This window comes from Cynocephalus volans, chromosome 14, assembly GCF_027409185.1.
Source record: "Cynocephalus volans isolate mCynVol1 chromosome 14, mCynVol1.pri, whole genome shotgun sequence".
Lineage (NCBI taxonomy): Eukaryota > Metazoa > Chordata > Mammalia > Dermoptera > Cynocephalidae > Cynocephalus > Cynocephalus volans.
In genome coordinates, this window is record NC_084473.1 from 94,623,902 (window position 1) to 94,643,455 (window position 19,554).

The window sequence follows — 19,554 nt, forward strand, 5'->3', positions numbered from 1 at the left end:
AATTATCTCTCTCTGTGTTTCTCACAGTTTAATATTCATCATTTGGAGAAGATGTATGCAGTTTTATCCATGTGTGGGCATAAATTGTTCATTCGAGTAGGGCATGCCAATTTTACCTAAGGTCTCCTCTTAATTTTGATTGTGTATCCCTTGTGGCTACATGTCAAAATATGACATATCAGCGTAGGCCAACCCGGTTTTAATGAATAGGAAACCATGGAATTTATATGATTTGGGGGCACATGGGGGCTTTTCTAATGCCAATTCCAAGGATAAGTGGCATGGAGGTTATTTGATTAATTGGACAAGCATAAACTCTAGCTTCGACTTCCTGCCTGTCATCTGAACACAAAACACAAGATTAGATGACTTAGCACTCCAGAATTAAAATCATGATACTTCTTTTACAGTTAACAGTATTTTGCTTAGCCTTACACTGCCTTTTAGATAAGCATTGACAGAGCCTCTGCATATGTAATCTTTGCTTATGAGTAAGGTATTTTCCAAGGTATGTCAAAAACAATCTAATCCCTAAAGTTCAGCTGTGATTGAAGCCATACCTTTGTGATAAACCCATTTTATAGTTTGTATGGGCCAACCTGCCACTTAGTGGAGCTGGAGAATATCATAGTCTTAGGAGGCTCTTACTGAACTCCACTGTTGAGATGTTGTTTGGAGAGCAAGCAGTCCCACACAACTTGGATCCTCATGAGATTAATGCATTTGCACATAGTTTTGGCTCTGTGTTGGCTTGTTTGGAAAGATCCAGAGAACTGCATTGGCTTAACTTTCATGGTGATTAAAGAGGAGGCTGTAACTCTGATGATGGCTCACCTGAGCTGACTGTGAGCCTGGTTGCACCTGACCCACGAGATGGTGTGCCCTGTGACCTGCAGAGCTGCCGTTGAGACTGTTCACTCCTCACTTCCTGGGAGTAAAAGTAATAAAGACTCTGAGAGGTTTCCAACTGGTGATCTAGATCCTTTTACCATCATTCACCACTAAAACACTCCTAACACATTTAATTTAATTTGTAGGTTTTTAAATTCTGAAAATTGATGACTTTTAAGATCAATAATAAAATTTAGTCGTAGTTGAGACAAAGACAGCCCCTGACAGAACCTATCTTACAGATTTCAGTGTATTATTATTATTGCCAGTTTTTCTTGCATTGCATAACTCAATTAAACTACTTTTTTACTTGAATAATGTTTATAGTACTGGAGTAATTCTTATTTTGTCTTTTCAAAAATACAAAAGGTATGTAGGGTAGGTGTTATTATGCCCACTATATAAAGACACCAGTGGTTTTTCTGAGGCAGGTGTCTAGCAAGTTGTGGGACTGGGTCCCAACCCAGAGGTACTGACCGTAAGTGTGATGCTTCTACCACCGACTCATGCTGCCTTTCAGAGTTTGTGGGAGGAAGTTGCTAATTGCAAAAGCCAACAAAGTTGAGCTCTTTCCAGTTTAAAAGGGAGGCATGGGATAGCAAATATTAAATAGAGTGTTTCAGGATTCCTTTTGCAGTGATTGATTGGGAAGTTCAAGATTATCAAGAAGGATACAGTCCTCTTTAGGACTTGGTGCTATTTGTGTTGGCATTGAAGTACATCCTTTGTAGAGTTCATGAACGAGAACTTGGTGAGGTTTAGTTCTTGCCATATTCTTTTGAATCAAGTACACACAGAGGGTGGTTGGATTAGATGGGGTGGTAATAGTGGGAAAGGGTGAAGAGAGATTTTAAGTATTTTTCTTATACCTCTGTATTTTCTACTTCTTACTAAAAACTCTCTCACTTTCCTTTTTACTTTAAAAATCCCAATAAAAGGGGAAAATAACGAGGTTAAGAAATGTGCCATGGTGTGTGACAGACTATATAAGAACACAGGTGTGACTGGTTCCCCAACTGTTGAGGTTTTCACCTGGAAGTCCCACCTCCCTGTTCTCCTTGGAGGGTGCAGACAAGCAGGGCCGTCTCCGCTCAGGGGGATCTGCCCCATCATTGCTCAGTCTGTCTCCCCAGCCGCTCTAACACACCACTCCCTGCTCAAGCCCTGAAACCATGTTTTCTAACACTGCTTTCACTCCCGCTGGTCTGTGAGAAAATGCTTTGAAGAAAAGGCAGGCCTGTCAGTGCCAGGTGAATGGAACAGGTGCTTCGGAGGCCCAGTATGCATTTCTCTCTGCCAGCAGGTGACATGGACAGCCTGCCTGCACAATCTGCTGTCATCAGCAGGGCATGGAGGTGCTCTTGTGTGATTGATAAAACCAAACTCAGGCATTTTCATTTCTCCTACCTCTAATGACTAGAAAAGGGCTCCATGATATTGTTTTCCCCTGCCCCTTACTGACAAGAGGGAGGTCTCCAGGAGCATTTGGAGCTTTTAAAACTTGATGATGTGTGTTGGCTGAGTTAGTAAAACGGTTGCCTCTCCGCTGGATGGAACTCTTTCTTGGAGCAAAGGAATGCTGCAGGCATGGGGTTAGGGCTCTCTCTTTGTGTGGAGTACTGTATCAGGGACTCAGGGAAAATAGAATTCTAAGTAATTTGTTGAATTTTCTTTCTTTAAGAAGATTAGAGTCTAATGGGGGACATTGTAAGCAATAATTGTCATAGTACTTAATAACCTTGGGCAAACGGGGTCTAAGTGATGACAGATTTAGAAGGTCCAGCAGAGAACATAGGGACCAAGGAACATAAAGGGGTGGTCAGGTAGAGTGTGGCCAAGGAGGGGAGGCTTCATGGGAAAGTGTTGAGGGTTGTGGAAAAGGGGGAAGGTTAAAGGTTGGTAGGGTAGATGACATGTCAGTTAGAAAGCCCACACAGATATATTGGGTTTGAAATGGTCAGTAATGTGGAGGTAGATGTTTGCTAGGCTGAGGTAATGGTCCATATTGGAGATTTATAGGAAATAGAATAGTTGGGATGAACATTCAATCTAACAAACATTAATCCAGTGCCTCTTGAGTTAGGCATTGAGCTAGGTGCTGGGGAGAACAAAGATGAGGTTCCATCCCAGAGAGAAAATGTAAACTAGACTGTACTAAATGTGAGCACGAGGCTTCTGGAACAAGGAGGAGGCACCAAGCAGTTAGGTCTGGGACTGCTTCCAAGAGGAGGGGACTTCAAGCCATTAGAGGGATCTGGGGAGGAGAGACGGGAGAGTAGCTGCAGGCAGAGCAGGAAGATGCGCAAAGGTGCACAAGCAAGTGTAAAGGAGCACGGTGCACTGGGGAGCAGTCTGGGAAGGCAGGGTAGCACCAAGTGCAGGAGGGTAACCTGTGATGGAGCTAATGAAGGAGGCAGGGTAGGCCAAGGGGGCCCCTGATGTCGTGCTCAGAGTTCTGGACATCAAGTCTGGTAGAAAATACTTGAAGGACTGTGAATTTGATGGGATAGATACTAGGAAGCCATTGTAGATTTTTGAGCAGAAAAGTGACCTAATGAAGGTGGTGTTTCATTTAACTAATTAAAATTTTAAACACTGTTAAAAAATTCTTTTTCTCATTATAAAAGTAAAATAGATTAGTTTCAGGAAAATTCAAAAGTAGAAAACTGTAAAGAAAATAAACATGCTGCATAGTCCCATGACCCCTAGATACAAATGAAACTAGTTTAATGCTTTGTTACGTGCCAGACTTTTCTATGCGCATATGCGTCATGGGTAAAATCATGGGAGGTTTTGGACTGGTGCCCAGTCTCTTTCTCCTCAACTACAAGCCGCATGATGTCTCTCACACTTGCTCTCTAATGCTTATAAAATATATGGGAAATAAAATTAAAACTCTCTTTGTATTATTAGCTCATAAAATGGTTGAGATTGTTTATTCTTTTCTGTAAAATACTTTTTGCTCTGTGCAGCCTTGATAGAGTACAGTGTTTTGGGGGTGTTATTGATTTTTCCAGATTTTTTTTTTTTCAATTTGAGGAAATTTTAAGACAAGTTGATTGGTGCTGGAAGGCTGGAATCCCAGAGAGAATGAGCTAAGGGGCCAGGTGGTCTGTTTGGTTTAATTTTGCAGGAGTGAAACCATACAGCAACCTTAGCCTGGTGGGAAAGCAGTCAGGGCTTATAGGCATTCGCGCTACTGACCTGTCCTTGGGTGCCTGCTTGGATCCTTCTGTCTTAGACTTTATTGCAGAGGACTGATGGCTGCATTGTGTCTGCCTTTTCCTCCTTTCTTCTCTTTCCTTATGGTTTGATGAAGATTTTTCAGGTAAGAAGAAATAAAGCCAAGAGTTTTCTAATTTGAAATATTGACTTTGAAAGGTTTTTTTCTTATCAATGTTATTTTAGAGTCTACAGATACCCAAATCAAATAATTATGAGACAGAACAAACAAACAAAAACCACAAAAACACTCAAGGTTGCAGTTGAGAAACTTATATATATATATATAATGTGTGTAATTATATTTGGCCCTTCCCACCTATATTTGGTTCACATCCTGTATAGTTTTGAATCTTGCTTTTTCACTTAGCGTTGTGAGTATTTATCATTAAATAACATGATGTTTTCCTTGGAAATGGATTCATATACTCAGTTATATGAATGTACCATAATTTCTTTAACCATCCTTCCATTGGACGTTTAGATTTTTTTCCTCCTAATATTTTGGCTGTTAGGTGAACATGTGCCATGGTAAACATTCTTGTACAGAAATCATTTGCACATGTTACTGGTAATTTCTTTAGTAAAAATTCTTGAAAATGGAATTACTGATTGCAGGGTGTGAGCTTTTATAAAGTTTTTGATATACTGCCAAATTTCTCTTCAGAAAGATTTTACATCTTTGGTTACCCACAGGAACATAGGAGACCTGCTGACCTGCGCAAGTGTCTGTACCACGGGTGATCCTTTTTAATTCTTTTCCTATTTTGTAGTAAAAATGGTATTTCTTTCTTTATTTTTTGATTTTTTCCCTTTCTTTTGGATTACAGGTGAGCTACTGTTTTTGTACGTATTTGGCTGTTTCTCTCTCATACACACTGCTTATTGTTCTTGTTCTAATTCATGTTTATCTGATTTTTGAACTATTTTCTTTATTTCTGGGAGCTCTTTTTAATAAGACTATTACTGGGCTGGGTGGTTGGCTTAGCTGGTTAGAGAGTAGTGCTGATAATACCAAGGTTAAGTGTTCTATCCCTGTACCAGCTGGCAAAAAATAAAAAAATAGAGATTACCCTTTCTCTTATATATTATATATCTTTCCCTCAGTTTATCCTTAATATTTTAACTTTGTGCTAATTTTATAATGTATAAAAATGTATAATTTTTGCATGGTCAAAAATATCAACTTTTTTGCATTCTTTTTCATTGTTTTAATGATTAGAAATGCCAGTCCCTTTATTTTCTTCTTGTTGTTTTATGGCTTTAGTTAGAAGTAATTATTCTTTAATCCATTGGGATTTATCTTTATATGAGTTAGGATCAAAATGTATTTTTCTCCAAATATTTTACTTATTCCAAAACCCAAAAGTGGGTTTGTTGAAAAACCAGCTTTTCTTCATGGATATCTAATGATATGAAGTTAGGTTTTAGAAAAGTTGCTAAGATACTAATGAGCTGGAGTGATAAATGGGGCAATTCTAGGATTATTACATAAGTGGAAGGAACTGGATGTGACTGCTAATGGGCAGGTACTCCAAATCTGGAGAGTTGTAGGGATGGCGGTGCCATCCTGGTTAATGGGGAAATTCATGAGGGGAGACTGTTGCCAGGAAAGTTTGATAAACTTTTTTTTTCCAGCATTTTATTTTTCAGAGCTTGATACACATTTTTAAATTTGACTAGAACCGTATCAATTGTTCCTCTCAGTGGGTTGAACGTCTTTTCAAGACAAGAAGTGGAGTAAGGGGTTCGAGGGACAGAGGAGAAATGTGGGCTTTTGAAGGTCATGTTACTGGACCCTCATTGCTTCCACCACCCCCACTCGAAGAATGCTTCTTTACCTGCAACTTACTTTTGTAACATACTTTATGATTAACAAGTTACTTTCATATCTGTTAGTTTGCTTTTTAGTAGTAGCAGCATTCACAACAACCCAATGTAAGAGGCATGCATTGCATTACCATGTTCTTGTTTTTAGAGGTCTGGAAACATAATCAAAGACGTTAGGTGTTTAAGGTCACACGTGTCATATGTGTTCTCTTGTTCTTCCATTGAACAGTACTCGTCAAGGACCCATAGTATCGCCGATACTTCTAGGTACTGAGGATGCATAGGTAGGTGGAAAGGAAGGTTCTTAACTCTTCAGGTGCTTAAGTCAGCTAAAAGGCAGAGCTGGAACTAAAGCCCAGATCCTGCGACTCCCAGCAGTGCTCTTCCAGTAGGCAGTACTTTGTGGTATATACATAAGCTTCTCAGCTAAGACTGATCAAAAAAGTATTAGGTTGCTTCATTTATAGGGACTTGATGGTCATCCTTAGTACACTGAAGACTAGTCATACTCTGCAGCAATCATTTTTATTCATAATTGGTAAACCTGGTTACTCCTGTTGAGTAAATGGGATCCATTCACCCTTGGAAGCTTCTTGCACATGAACAGTATTCCTGGATAGGCAGAAAGCTTGGCTAATTCAATGAGGATTCTTTTGGCATAACAAAAGGCTAATATTTGGGTGAAGTATCTTTTGTAAGCATCCTTGGGTTGGCAGAGTTGATGTGAAATAAGGTTAGGTCTTTGTCTTGAGCATCCCCAAAGCACATTCCGCTTTGTGCCTGCGTGTGATTACACAGGTGCCTGAAGACTAAAATTTGAATGGACAAAGCTGAATGTAACCACAGTGAAGAGAGTCGTGGTTGGTGCACAGATTATTGTTCAGAATGCGGTGGTGTGGAGCAGTATAACTTCCTTGTTGGTGGCCTTGAGGATGCAGGGAGCTGAGGTCTGGGGAAATGGTGGTCTCCAGGGGAATGGACACTGGGACAAGGATTTGACTCCTTTCCTAGGTCATAGTTCACTTTTTAGAAACAGTTCTGAGGCTTGACAATATTCATCCATTAAAATGAAAGAAAACTCACATGAGGCAGTTGATGTGGGTGATATTTAATACTTCATGCATGGTGAACTTGAGTGGCCTTGATAGATGAAGGAACTTAGGCAGTTAGTAGATCTATTTATTATGTTGCTTTCTCCCTTGGTATCCAATATATACCTTTTTCTGGGCTCTTTTTATAGACATTAAATCGAAAGCCAGGCATCTATATTTCTTAATTCTTCATTATGTAGAGTATAATTTAGAGTCACCCAAAATCCTTGTTTTAAACAGAAATGTTTTCTTCACTGTTATTCTAATATAAATGTGTCAACATTACTATCAAAAGTTTAGTCTGTGCAGATTTTTTAAAAAATTAGGTTTCTGTAGACTTTCACTGTATTGGAAGAAGCCAGTCCTCTTAATTATTTTTTAAATTCTGAAATGAAAAGAGATTGGTATATTTAAAGACTAAGAATGAGTTTATTCAACTGATTTTTGTCAGATTTAATTTACTTAATTTTATTTTTGCATTTACGTCTATATTCATATGTATGTTAATTTTCTTGCTGTATATGTATGTTAATTCTTTGTCATTTGAGTACATTTTGTGTAAAGTTCCATTTTGTATTTCTATTTCATCTTTATTATTCAGTGTACCTTTATATGTTGCAATGAAATCATTGTTTCTATGTGTGTTTTCTGATTGACAAGTTGAATAAAGAAATTGATTTTCTTTGGCATAAAACTAAGTACAGAGTCATGCAGGAAAGCCTTTGGAAAACAAATAGAACAATCCCTTTGTCAATGCTAATATGTCAGTTTTTCAAGCTACTTGCATGACTGGAGTGATAACCAATCTTAGAACAAGCATTTGGTATTGATTTGCCAGTCTAAAGTAACAAGTTACTGCTACACTTCTTATCGAGAATCAAATCAAAATAATTCTGTGCCCTATAAAGCATGTATTGTGAGAATTCCCTTGCATGATTTATGTACTGCAGTGTTGCAATGGATAAATGTTGAAGAATCATATGACTTTAGATAAAGATTGTATATTATTACTACATAATTTTATTGTATAGTAAATCTTAATTTGATATACACAAAAAGCTGTAGCAGAGGTTCTTAAAAAGTTTCACAGAACATTGTGTTATAAGAATTTGCATCCTTTTTTTTATTAATCCTGATGAATTCTTAGCCCATATGGCTTTTATTATCCAATAAAAGTAGTAAATGGAAAATGCTGATTTATTAACAAAACAAAGACCTTTTTGCAAACCAGAATTGATTATCATTCAAAGCTAATATTAGAAATAAAAAATCTATATAGTTTCCTCTTAAAATTAAAATGTGAAGTTACAATTAGGTGCTCTGTGTTTCATATAAACATCAGATAGCATTGTTTTGCATATTTTAAATTTATTTCCAGAATTTACCATCTGGTAAATGGCTTGAGTTAATTTCAGGGAGTTGCAAGTAACTCAGATGTTTCATACAGAATTAATGATTCATGTATACTACATTTGTATGCATGAGCATATATATGTATGCACATAAGGTTATCATAGTTTAGATACTTAAATCCACAGTTACTCTTAAATATTTCGCTTTTAACCCTTCCTCCTTCCTACCCCAAGTTTTAGGGCCATAGAATTTTATTTTTTTTAATAACTAAGGTTTATTTTTGCTCCTGCTGCATGTTCATAATGTGTCATTGGTGGTCAGGCCTCTTTGCAACATTGTCCTTGCTCAGGAACCCAGGTGAAGGAAAACGCCTTCTCTATGCTCCAACATTTGGCAAGGGAGGAAATCAGGTATGGCATATGCAAGGATATGACATACTTGTTCCCAAATTAGTTCCCAACAAATACGTATAGAATTGTGTGAGGAAACTGGTAAGCTGATTCCAAAATATGTATGAAAAATCCATAGGGTCAAGAATACCAAGACAATCTTGAAAAGGAATAAAGCTGTAGGGCTTACTGTACTGGATGTCAAGACTATCATAAAGCTATATGAGTAGTAATTAAGACAGACAGTGTTGGTGCAGGAATAAGTGAATAGACAAACAGAACTGAAAAGAGAGTTCAGGAACAGAATCATGCATATATGAAAGCTTGATTTATGGCAAAAGTTGATACTACAATGCAATGGGAAAATAATGGTATTTTCAACTAATAATGCTGGGACAGTTAGCTTACCATATGGAAAAAAAATTAAACTTGATCTCTATATTACCTCAAAATCATTTCAGGTTTTTTTCGGTTTTTTTTTCTTTTCCTGGAACTGAAATGGGTTTCATGTGTAGTGTGAGGTAGGGGTCAAGTTTAATTCATTGAGATGATTAGAACATTGGAAGACATAGATCATTGACCAAATTTAATAGAACATTCCAGAATCCTCTCAGGCATCCTTCTTATCATTACCTTTTCCCTTCTCTCCAGAGGTAACCATTATGCTGAATCCCAGCACTATAGCTTATGTTTGCTTTTGCACCTTTGTTAAAAATCTGTTGAAAAATTATCAATCTATTTTTAGATTCTCTCTTCTGTTCAAATGATCATTGCGTCTGCCCCTCTGTAACACCACACTGTTGACATTACCACTGCCTTCTTTTGCAGGGGATGGAAAGTCAGTTCCCCCCTGACCCACTCACACCACCAGATAGGGAAATTGGAGTGTGCTGTGGTTCCCTGGGGTTGGCGGGGGTGGAATAAGATCCGTTCTCTGCCTGGCTTCACTGAGACTGCAGGGTTGGGGAGTTGGTTTTTCTGTTGGTGTTTGAGCTGGGATAGGATGGGTATTGCCAGCTAGGTTCTCTCTTGTTTTGTTCCTGGTTCTTTGGCTAGGGGGAATAGCCTTTTCTTGGAGCTTTGTTTTTTTGGTTGTTGTTTTTTTAAGTAAGAGGCTTCTAGAGCTCCCCATCCAGGATATATGAGCGGCAATAAAGAAACTCCGGGAACTCACCACTGTGATGTTCCTTAAGCGCCCATGTCCCTAGGCAGTTCATCTTTTTCTTTTCCGCTTTCTGAATCTTCCTGTGCTTCTTTGTTGTGTTGTGTCCAGCATGTTTTAGTTGTAAGAGGGAGGACCAGGGACGAATGGGCTGCTCCATCTTAGAGGGGCCCTAAGACAATATGATTGTAAACTTAATTGAAAAGCCACAAAATGTGTATCTCCTATGTATGGATTACACATAATTTATTCATTCAGCAAATATTTATCAAGCACTTATGAAATATCTCATACCTTTAAAAATATTGGGCCTGTAGTAGTGAAAACAAAACAAAACAGACAAAAACTCTGCTCCCATGGATCTTATAGTTTAGTGGTGGGAGATTAGCATTAATATAAATATGGCCTCCCTGAGAAGGAGACATTTCAGCAAAGAAATGAAGGAGTGAGCCATGTGGATATATGGACGAAGATCCAGGCAGCAGGGAGACCAAGTGTGAAGAGTCTGAGGCAGGGTTGTACCCGGCCTCCACGAGGAAAAGCAGGGCATCCACTGATGCAGGACCGTGCAGTGGGGGATGGGACTTCAGAGCTAATAGGAAGCAGAGGTGGCATGCAGAGTAGTAGGACCTTCTAGGCCGTTGTAAGGATCATTGGAGGATTTTAGACAGAAGAGTGACATTTTCACATTTTGAAAGGATCACTCTGGCTGTTGCATTTAAAACAGAATGAAGAGAGTTAAGTGTAAGACACTAGCAATGAGGCTCTTGCAACAACCCAACCAAGAGGTGATGGTGGCTTGGACTAGAATGATAGCAGAGGAGGTAGGGGGAAGTGCTCTGATATACCTTGAAGGTGTAACCAACAGGACTTGCTGTCATGGATGTGGGATATGAACAAAATGAGGATGATTCCAAGGATTTTGGCCAGTTGGAAGAATGGAGTTGCCATTTACTGAGATGGGGAGGACTGCATGAGGACTAAAATTGGAGTGAACTTCTAGAATACTGTTATTTTACTATTGATAACTGGTGAAGAAAACTACATAGTAGTATTTTGTCTTAAATATTAATAGCATTTTTATAACATTTATAGTTGTGAAATGACATTTTAAAACTCAAATCTGCTACTTTATTTTTTTTTAATTGTGGTGAAATATATTCAGCATAGACTTACCATCTTACCCATTTTCAAGTGTGCAGGTCAGTGATGTTAAGTACGTTCACATTGTTGTGCAACCAATCTCCAGAACTCTTTTCATCTTGTGAAACTGAAACCATATCCACTAAGCAGCTCCTCATTCTCCACTCCCCCAGCCCCTGGAGACCACCCTTCTGTTCTCTGCCTCGATGAATCTGACCACTCTAGGCACCTCATATGAGTGCAATCATACAGTATTTGCATTTTTGTCACTGACTTATTTCACTCAGCATAATGATCTCAAGATTTGTTCTATGAATTTTCTAGGGCTGTCTTAATAAATTACCACAGACTGGGGGGCTTAAACAACAGAAATGTATTTTCTCACAGTTCTGGAGCCTGGATTCCAAGATCAGGGTGTCTGCAGGGTTGGATTCCTCTGAGGCCTCTCTCCATGGCTTCCAGACAGCCACCTTCTTGCTGACTCTTCACATGACCTTTTCCCTGTGCGTGCCCATCCCTGGCATCTCTTTTATGTATCCAAATTTCCTCTTATTATAAGGACACCAGTCAGATTGAATAGGGCTCACCCTAATTACTTAATTTTAACTTAATCACCTTTTTAAAGGCCGTGTCTCCAAATACAGTTGCATTCTGGAGGTTAGGGGGACATTCGCCTATTGATGAACACTGAGTTGCTTTCGCCTTGTGGCTATTGTGAATAATGCTGCTGTGAGCATAGACATATAAATGTCTCTCCAAGGCCCTGCTTCCAGTTCTTTTGAGTATATATATGCCCAAGTTGGATTGTTGAATCATATTGTAATCCTATTTTTAATTTTCTGAGAAACCCACCTTACTGTTTCCACAGTGGCTGTACCCATTTTATATTCCCACCAACAGTGCACAAGGATTCCAGTTTCTCCACATCCTCACCAACACTTGCCGTTTTCTAGTTTTTTGAGATTAGCCATCCTAGTGGGTATGAAGAATAATAAATGTTTAATATAAAGAATTCAAAAATACCAAGTACAAAAAAAGGATAAATAATATTGTATTTTTTTTAATATCTTAGGAATAATCAGCATTAACATCTTAGGTTTTATATTTTTTCTATGTACACATGCATACACACACACACACACACACACACACACACACACAAATATGCCTTTGTGTAATTTGAATGAAATTTTGGTCATATTGCTTATATAATTTTTCCATTTAACATTACATTATGAGCATTTCCTGTGTCATTAAATATTATTGAAATTTATGAGTTTTAACGGCTACATAAATAATGATTTAATTATTTTCTGATTATTGCACATTAGGTTGCTTCTAGTTCTCCCTGTTAAATATAATTCTGTGATGAATATTCATGTTCATAAATCTGTGCATTTCTGACGATTTCCTTTGGACAGATTCCTAGGAAGAGACTAATGAGATAAAAAATTCTTTTTTAAGTTTCTGAGCATGTATTGCAAAATGCAAAATTGTTTTCAGGAGGTTTTTTCTGATGTACTTTCCCTCCAGCCATGTGGGGGATACTTACCAGTATCAAATATTATCATTCCAACTTGTTTTAAAAAATCCTTCCCAATTGGGTAGATACAAATGCTTTCACCTTGCTTTGGTTTGCATTTTTTTGCTTATTAATGAGGATATGTAGTCTTTATATATTTATTCTTTTATGAATTTAATGTGTCTGATAGATAAAATAATTCACATGAATAGCAAATGGCATGTTAAATTTGCTGAATTACCAATATTTTCAAACTAGAAGAATGAGATACTGTTAGTCACAGCCTTTAATGTTTAAGAAAACGTAATATGCTTAATATTGATATTAACATTGAGATGGTGTTGTGTTTATTTATAATTTACTTGCTATGTAAGACTAGTCACAGACAATTGCTTAAAATGTAAATATTTGGAACAAAGGAAACATGTTATAGTCTGAAGAACAATTCATTTTTATCTAAAATTCCAATTTTATTATTTACTGCCTTGAAAAGAAATAACTATTATTTCTCAAAAAGTAAACAAAGTTTGACTAGATGGGGGATAAGAAGACAGTTTCATGCAAAAACTGAAGAGTAGTGATGAAATTATAAAGGTAGAGAGATTTGAATGCAGAGATGGACAAGGGACGGGGGAGGACTGTAAATCTGTAGCCAGGAGAATAGAGTTCAGAATTTCTGCAGGGCGTTGGCAGTTCAGTAAATTTTGATCCCATCATAAAGAAAAAGTTCCAGATTCCTCTGTAGGCTTATAGGCTTGAGGTCTAATATTTCTTGGAAGGAGACATGTTGAGGTTATAAAGAGGTTTCCAGGCCTGGTATCAGAAGACCTGCTGTCTTATGAGTTATCCTTGGAACAATGTAGATTATTTGAAACCCAGATTATCCCAGAGTAGATATACTTAGATGCTATCAAAATGAATACATTGACCTTTTTTTTCCCCATGCCTAAGTACAGGGGAATTACTGAGAGATTCAGAAAGTCTTTGATCAACGTGGAGTTTGGTTGGGAAAGTCTATAGGTTAGGTTTGCTGAGAGATTGGTTAGGAGGTGGGTAGTGAGGGATGTAGGAAGGAAGGCGAGTGGAGGAAATGGGCCTGGCCTGGTCGGGAGAGCCAGGATCCTGGTATAGTGCAGCCTGTAGTCCTGCACTGTATTTAATAATCACTGCCTTGGTTTTATGTTTTGCCTGTTGATAGTTCAGAAGGGGAAGAACAAATTAAAACTTACATTATCTGTATTTTTAAAATATAAGGCTTTGTATTAAACAAGTAATATGTGCTTGTAAAACCTCCAAGGAAAGTTGAATATAAATTCTTTCCAATTCCCCACCATTCCATCATTCACCTCAGAAATAACTATTTAGGGCCGGCCCGTGGCTCGCTTGGGAGTGTGGTGCTGATAACACCAAGGCCACGGGTTCGGATCCTATATAGCGATGGCTGGTAGGCTCACTGACTGAGCGTGGTGCTGACAACACCAAGCCAAGGGTTGAGATCCCCTTAACCGGTCATCTTTATATAGGAATAAAAAAAAAAAAAAGAAATAACTATTTAAAAATTTTTCATGTACCTATAAACACATTATTTTATGTAAAAGAAATTACATCATACTTGTTCTTCTTTTTTTTTTTTTTTTTTTCCCGTGACCGGCACTCAGCCAGTGAGTGCAAGTGCACCGGTCATTCCTATATAGGATCCGAACCTGCAGCGGGAGCGTCGCCGCGCTCCTAGCGCAGCACTCTACCAAGTGCGCCACGGGCTCGGCATCATACTTGTTCTTCTACAATTATTCTTTTTACTTAATGTGTTTGTCTTGGATATTCTCCCTATCTATACATTTAGATCCACTCCATTCAATGGCTACATTGTCTGTCTTCCATTGTATGAAGTACTGTAATTTGTTAACCAGTCTCCTAAAATGGATGTTTAATTGGTTTTGAATGTGTTTTTGTTTTGCAGTTATAAATAATGCTACAGTAAAATTCTAAAAATAAGTAGTATATTCCTAAATACAAAATCACTGGGTCAAAGTCTGTATTTTATGGCAGCCTGCCCACCTATCTGAGATGGACAAAGAGTAGTGTTTCTTCCTGCACTGTGGATATTTTAGTCTCCTTCCGTCCAGGTATTAATAATATTTTATCTTGGCAGAGCACTTAACCATTTTCAAACGCTTCTGTGTTCATTACCTCATTTGCTTCTTACAACCACTGATCAATGTATGGATTAGTTTTATTACCTCTGCTTGAGATGAGGGCCTAAGGCACAGAGTGGCTCCTGGCTTGTGTGTACCTGGATCTCAGCTGGGTCTCCTCGTTTCTGGCCCAAGGTTAGTATCTTGGAAGGTAGATGGGATTCCTTGGAAATCATGGGCGCATTGGTAGGAAATGTTCTTGTTTGATGGGAGGCTTTACTGTATCTTATCTGTTTTATAATTCCAGTTGATTCTGAATCATTTGCTTCTTATTCAAGAAACCTTCAAGTTTAGTAATTTTCTAATGTTTCCCGCTAGGATATCACACCATCTTCTGTTAATGCCTGTATACCTTTAATTGCAAAAGGACAATATGACACGTCCATGATTCTTTGTGCCAGTCATAAAATATATATATATTTGGTAAAACCTATCTTTATCAAATCATTGAGGCTGCTGCTTCCAAAATGTACTGGAAGGGACTTTCTGTATCGTAGCATAAGCATTACTGTCCTGGGAAGACCAGACAGATCTGCTCACAGTATCACTATCCTTACTGGCTCAGTGAGAGGAGGGCAGAATAAAAAGGAAGGCTCATTCACCCATCCATTCAACAGATAGTAATTCAGTGCTTACTGTGAGCCAGGCCTTGGTATCAGCTACTTCGGACAGGTGTGGACTCTGAAGTCCAGTAGAGGGAGATCCCTCAGCTCCAGAAAGCTGGGAAACCCAAGATGGAAGCCCACAGGATGGAGTCCTCCCGTTAACTCACTGGAGGGCTAATTGATTTTGAATTGGCAGAGATCAAAGATGAGGAGAGAAGAGAGATGTCTCTCCCCTGTCTCTCCCTGTGTCATGTGCTGCTAAATGCCCAACTCTTACCTACCCTACCCTAGATTACCTAAGTGCTTTGTTCTGGGCACAGCATTTTGAGGAAGAAGAGCCTGCTTCATTGGCTTTCTTCACATTAATAAATTTATCCGCCTGTGTTCCTGTGACATTAGACTTACTCTGTTGTGTATGGGTATATATGGGAAACATAAAAAGAGACAGAAAGAATAAGGGGTGGAGGGAGAGAGGAAAGGAGAAGGGGAGGCTAGGATGAAGACATTTTAAGGTAGCATGAAGAAAACATGGTGTCGGAGTAGACATCATGTCCTCTTTGCAACATTTCCTAAAGTTTTGTGATAATTATCATCACATGTGGGCAGCCCCATGGTATGTAATATAATGTTCCTAATGTTCTAGGGATCAAATAAAATGTTTTTATCATAGATTACATGTCTAATTGAAATTGGGAACTTGCAAGTGATACATCAGCTATGGGAGGACCCCTTGGTTTTCTGACACTGTGTTATATGGGTATTTAGAAATTAATCATCTCTAGTGTCACTAGCACTGAATGTATTATGGAACTGTAGGGTTCAAATAATTCATAATTCTTAATGTCTTCCTCTAAGTCAAGCTTAATTGACTATAGAGTTTTCACCATAGGAAGCTGGAGAAATGTCCTTCACAGTACCTGTGTAGAGGCTGGGGTTATGGATATGTTTTTCATGTCTAGCTGGCACCTTGTATATGGTAAGTGTTAAATAAATATTTTGAATAAAAAAGTATAATATTTTTAAAACAAAATTTTTTAATATCCGGAACTTCTGTGGAACTTAGATTTAGAATCCTGATTCTAACAGTCATTGTGCGACTTTGGGCAAATCATTTAAATGTTCTGAGCCCAACTTTTTTCATTGATGAAAGGACTTTATCTATAAAATAAGCATAATAATGCTTATAGCACAGATATTTCATTTTTATATTTATATGCTCATTTATTAAAATTGTGTTTTGCATAAGAGGTATATAATAGGTTTGTTGAGAGACATAAATAAAATAATAAATATAAACTTTCCTTACAAGCTTTCTAGCACCAGATGGTTGCTCATATTACTATTGCTATGATTTCCATTATTATTAAATTCTATGAGCATAAAGAACATTTTAGGACCCAGGATCTGAATAGATTTTAGTTCTGTTTGTTCAGGTTGTGATATGTGTATAGGCTAAATTTGAAAAGGAAGAAGAAAAAAATGAAACATTCATTTACTATGTATTTTTAAAATATTTTAAGGTATTTTTTTCAGTGCCCACTCTGTGCCAGGCATTCTTCTGGTGCTGAGGATACAGTTTTATAGAAAGTAGACATAGACCTTTTTCTTACAGAACCAACAGTTTAATATTAGGAGGATTCAGGATTTTATGTTGGACACGTGAAGGGCCCTGGGGTCTGTGGAGGGTCACCTGGGAATGTTCCTGAGAGGGAAGCATTGCTAAACCGAGACCTTCAGGATCAGGAGGAGGTGGGCAGGTGGAAAGTAGAGGTGTTCAGGGCACAGAGAAGAGCATGCGTCCAGGCTGAGACAGGGGCCATGGTGTAGAGAGTGGGAGGCCAGGGCACAGAGAAGAGCATGCGTCCAGGCTGAGACAGGGGCCATGGTGTAGAGAGTGGGAGGTCAGGGCACAGAGAAGAGCATGCGTCCAGGCTGAGACAGGGGCCATGGTGTAGAGAGTGGGAGGTCAGGGCACAGAGAAGAGCATGCGTCCGGGCTGAGACAGAGGCCATGGTGTAGAGAGTGGGAGGATGGCGGTGACTTTGGAGAGATGAGCAGGGGCGGGGTCTTGCAGAACCATGGCTACCAGATTTGGACTCTGTCCTGAAGGCAGGGTGGAACCAGGGCAGTGATGCGACCAGACTGCTGTTTTAGAAATACCGCCCCGGGGCGGGGGGAAGAAGATATAACAACCACAATTATTTGAAGTTGATACAACAAACAAACAGAAAGGACATGGTTGGGGGGGAGAGGGGGAGGGAGAAGGGAGGGAGGTTTTGGTGATGGGGAGCATTAATCAGCTACAATGTATATCGACAAAATAAAATTAAAAAAAAAATAAATAAAATAAAAAAAAAAAAAAAAAAAAAAAAAAAAGAAATACCGCCCCGACTTCAGTGTGGAGGAGCAATTGGTCTGGGGCCGAAGGAACAGCCAGGGGATCCATTAGGAGGCACTGTAGGGGTGTGGGGAGAGCTGATGGCAGCCTAGGCTGAGGAGGTGGCAGTGGAGGAGGAGAGAGACAAATTTGAGCAATATTTAGGGAGTAGAGCTGACAGGACTGGGGGATTGATTGGGTATGGGTGGACAGTGGGGTGGGGAAAAGCGGAGTCAAGATGACGCCCTGGTGTCTGACCCGCGCAGCAATGTGGGTGCAGAGGCTGGGGTGGCAGGTGGTGGTGAGCCAGGTGTGGGCAGCCTGCCTTGAGAAAGCCATGTGGGTTGTTGGATGACTGGGTCTGTTGCTGATTTGGGTAGGTCTGGGAGCCTTGCACAGTATCAGTATAAAGATGGCACCCAAAGGCAAGGAATGAGTGACATCACCCCAGAAGACAGTCACGTGGGAAGAGACCAGGTTTTTGCACAGAACCCTGAATGGCATGGAAAGAGAAGCGAGCAAAGCAAACTAAGGAGCAGCCTGAGTTGCAGGAGGGAGACCAGGAGCGCACAGGACCTCAGAGCCCAGGGAAGGCGGTCTCTCAAAGGCAGTATGAGCGGTAAAATGTCCATGGACTGCCCTGTGCAGAAATTGGAACCTGGCTGCAAACAGCAGAACCGGATCATGTGGGTTTTTTTTTTTTTTTTTTTTTTTTTTTTTTTTTAAGGAAAACTAGGAACTAGACAGAGGCAGCAAGGGTAGATGGCTCTGCAGAAATGGTGGCTGATGAGAGCAAAAAGAGGGTCAGGGAGGGCATAGCACTCTTTCTTAAAAGATGGCATTGAATGGGTTTATTTGCTGATGAGGAAGAGCCAGTTGAGACCAAGAAGTGAACAAACAGAAGAAAGTGGCAGCTATGGGAAGGGGGGGGGGCATGGCCTTCAGAGCCCAGGTGGGAGAGGTGGCCTGGGTGGGAGGAGGGGAGTGTGGGGAAGGCTGGAAGACAGCAAGTTGAAGGAGCATCTGACTCCTGCATGACCAACGAACTGAGTCCCTGATCTCCTACCCCATCCTGCTTTCATGGTGCTCACAGAGTCTCCGTCTCTCAGGGATATCCTGTGTTCTATTTCAGATACTGAGGATGTTTATTGTCTTATTTCTCCCTTCCCTGATTTCCTGACCCACTGAGACTTCTAGCTAAGCTGCTAAATTGCCCTGTACCAAAACAGGTCAATCTCATCTTCAAAACAGGGCCTCTTTCCCTCTCAGGTAAATTAATAAGTTTATTCTAGTAGTTTCCACCTGTGTTGTCTACATGGAAGAACCTAATGGTTGTTGGGTTGATTAGATATCAGAAGGTATTAGGGGCCATGTGTATACTTTTACTGTATGTTTCTCTAAAGTCAGCTCTATTTGTTTTTATTCTAGCCTAGGGCTACCTGTGGACCTCTCAGGTAAATTAATTCAGTTCAGCAGATAGCAATAGCCCAAGTTGACTCCTACTTCTCTTCAGAAATCCCATTTCGACCAGTGAATACATATCTAGTTAGTGGTTCTGGGAGGAAAAGTTGTTGAAGAGTTGGATTCAGAAAGAGCATGAGCCATTTTTAGTGACTAACGTTGACAGTGTCCAGGTTTTCTGTCTAGGAGCCTGATCTACCTGAAGTGTCAGGAAGTTAGATGTGAAGACTTGGCCACTGTCTACATCTTACATAAGGCACCAACCCATGACCCTGAATAGCCACAGCTGGGACTGTATGGAAGAGAACCATGG

General features: G+C 39.4%; 1 protein-coding gene across 1 annotated transcript in view; it reads left to right on the forward strand.

Annotated features, from left to right (window-relative positions):
- The first annotated feature begins 18,277 nt into the window (after positions 1-18,277).
- Positions 18,278-19,554, forward strand: part of AFF3 (ALF transcription elongation factor 3) — a 420,437-nt gene continuing 419,160 nt past the window's right edge. Inside the window, exon 1 of the mRNA XM_063077832.1 lies at positions 18,278-18,399. Within this exon, the coding sequence (XP_062933902.1) occupies positions 18,278-18,399 (122 nt within the window). The remainder of the gene's footprint in view (positions 18,400-19,554) is intronic.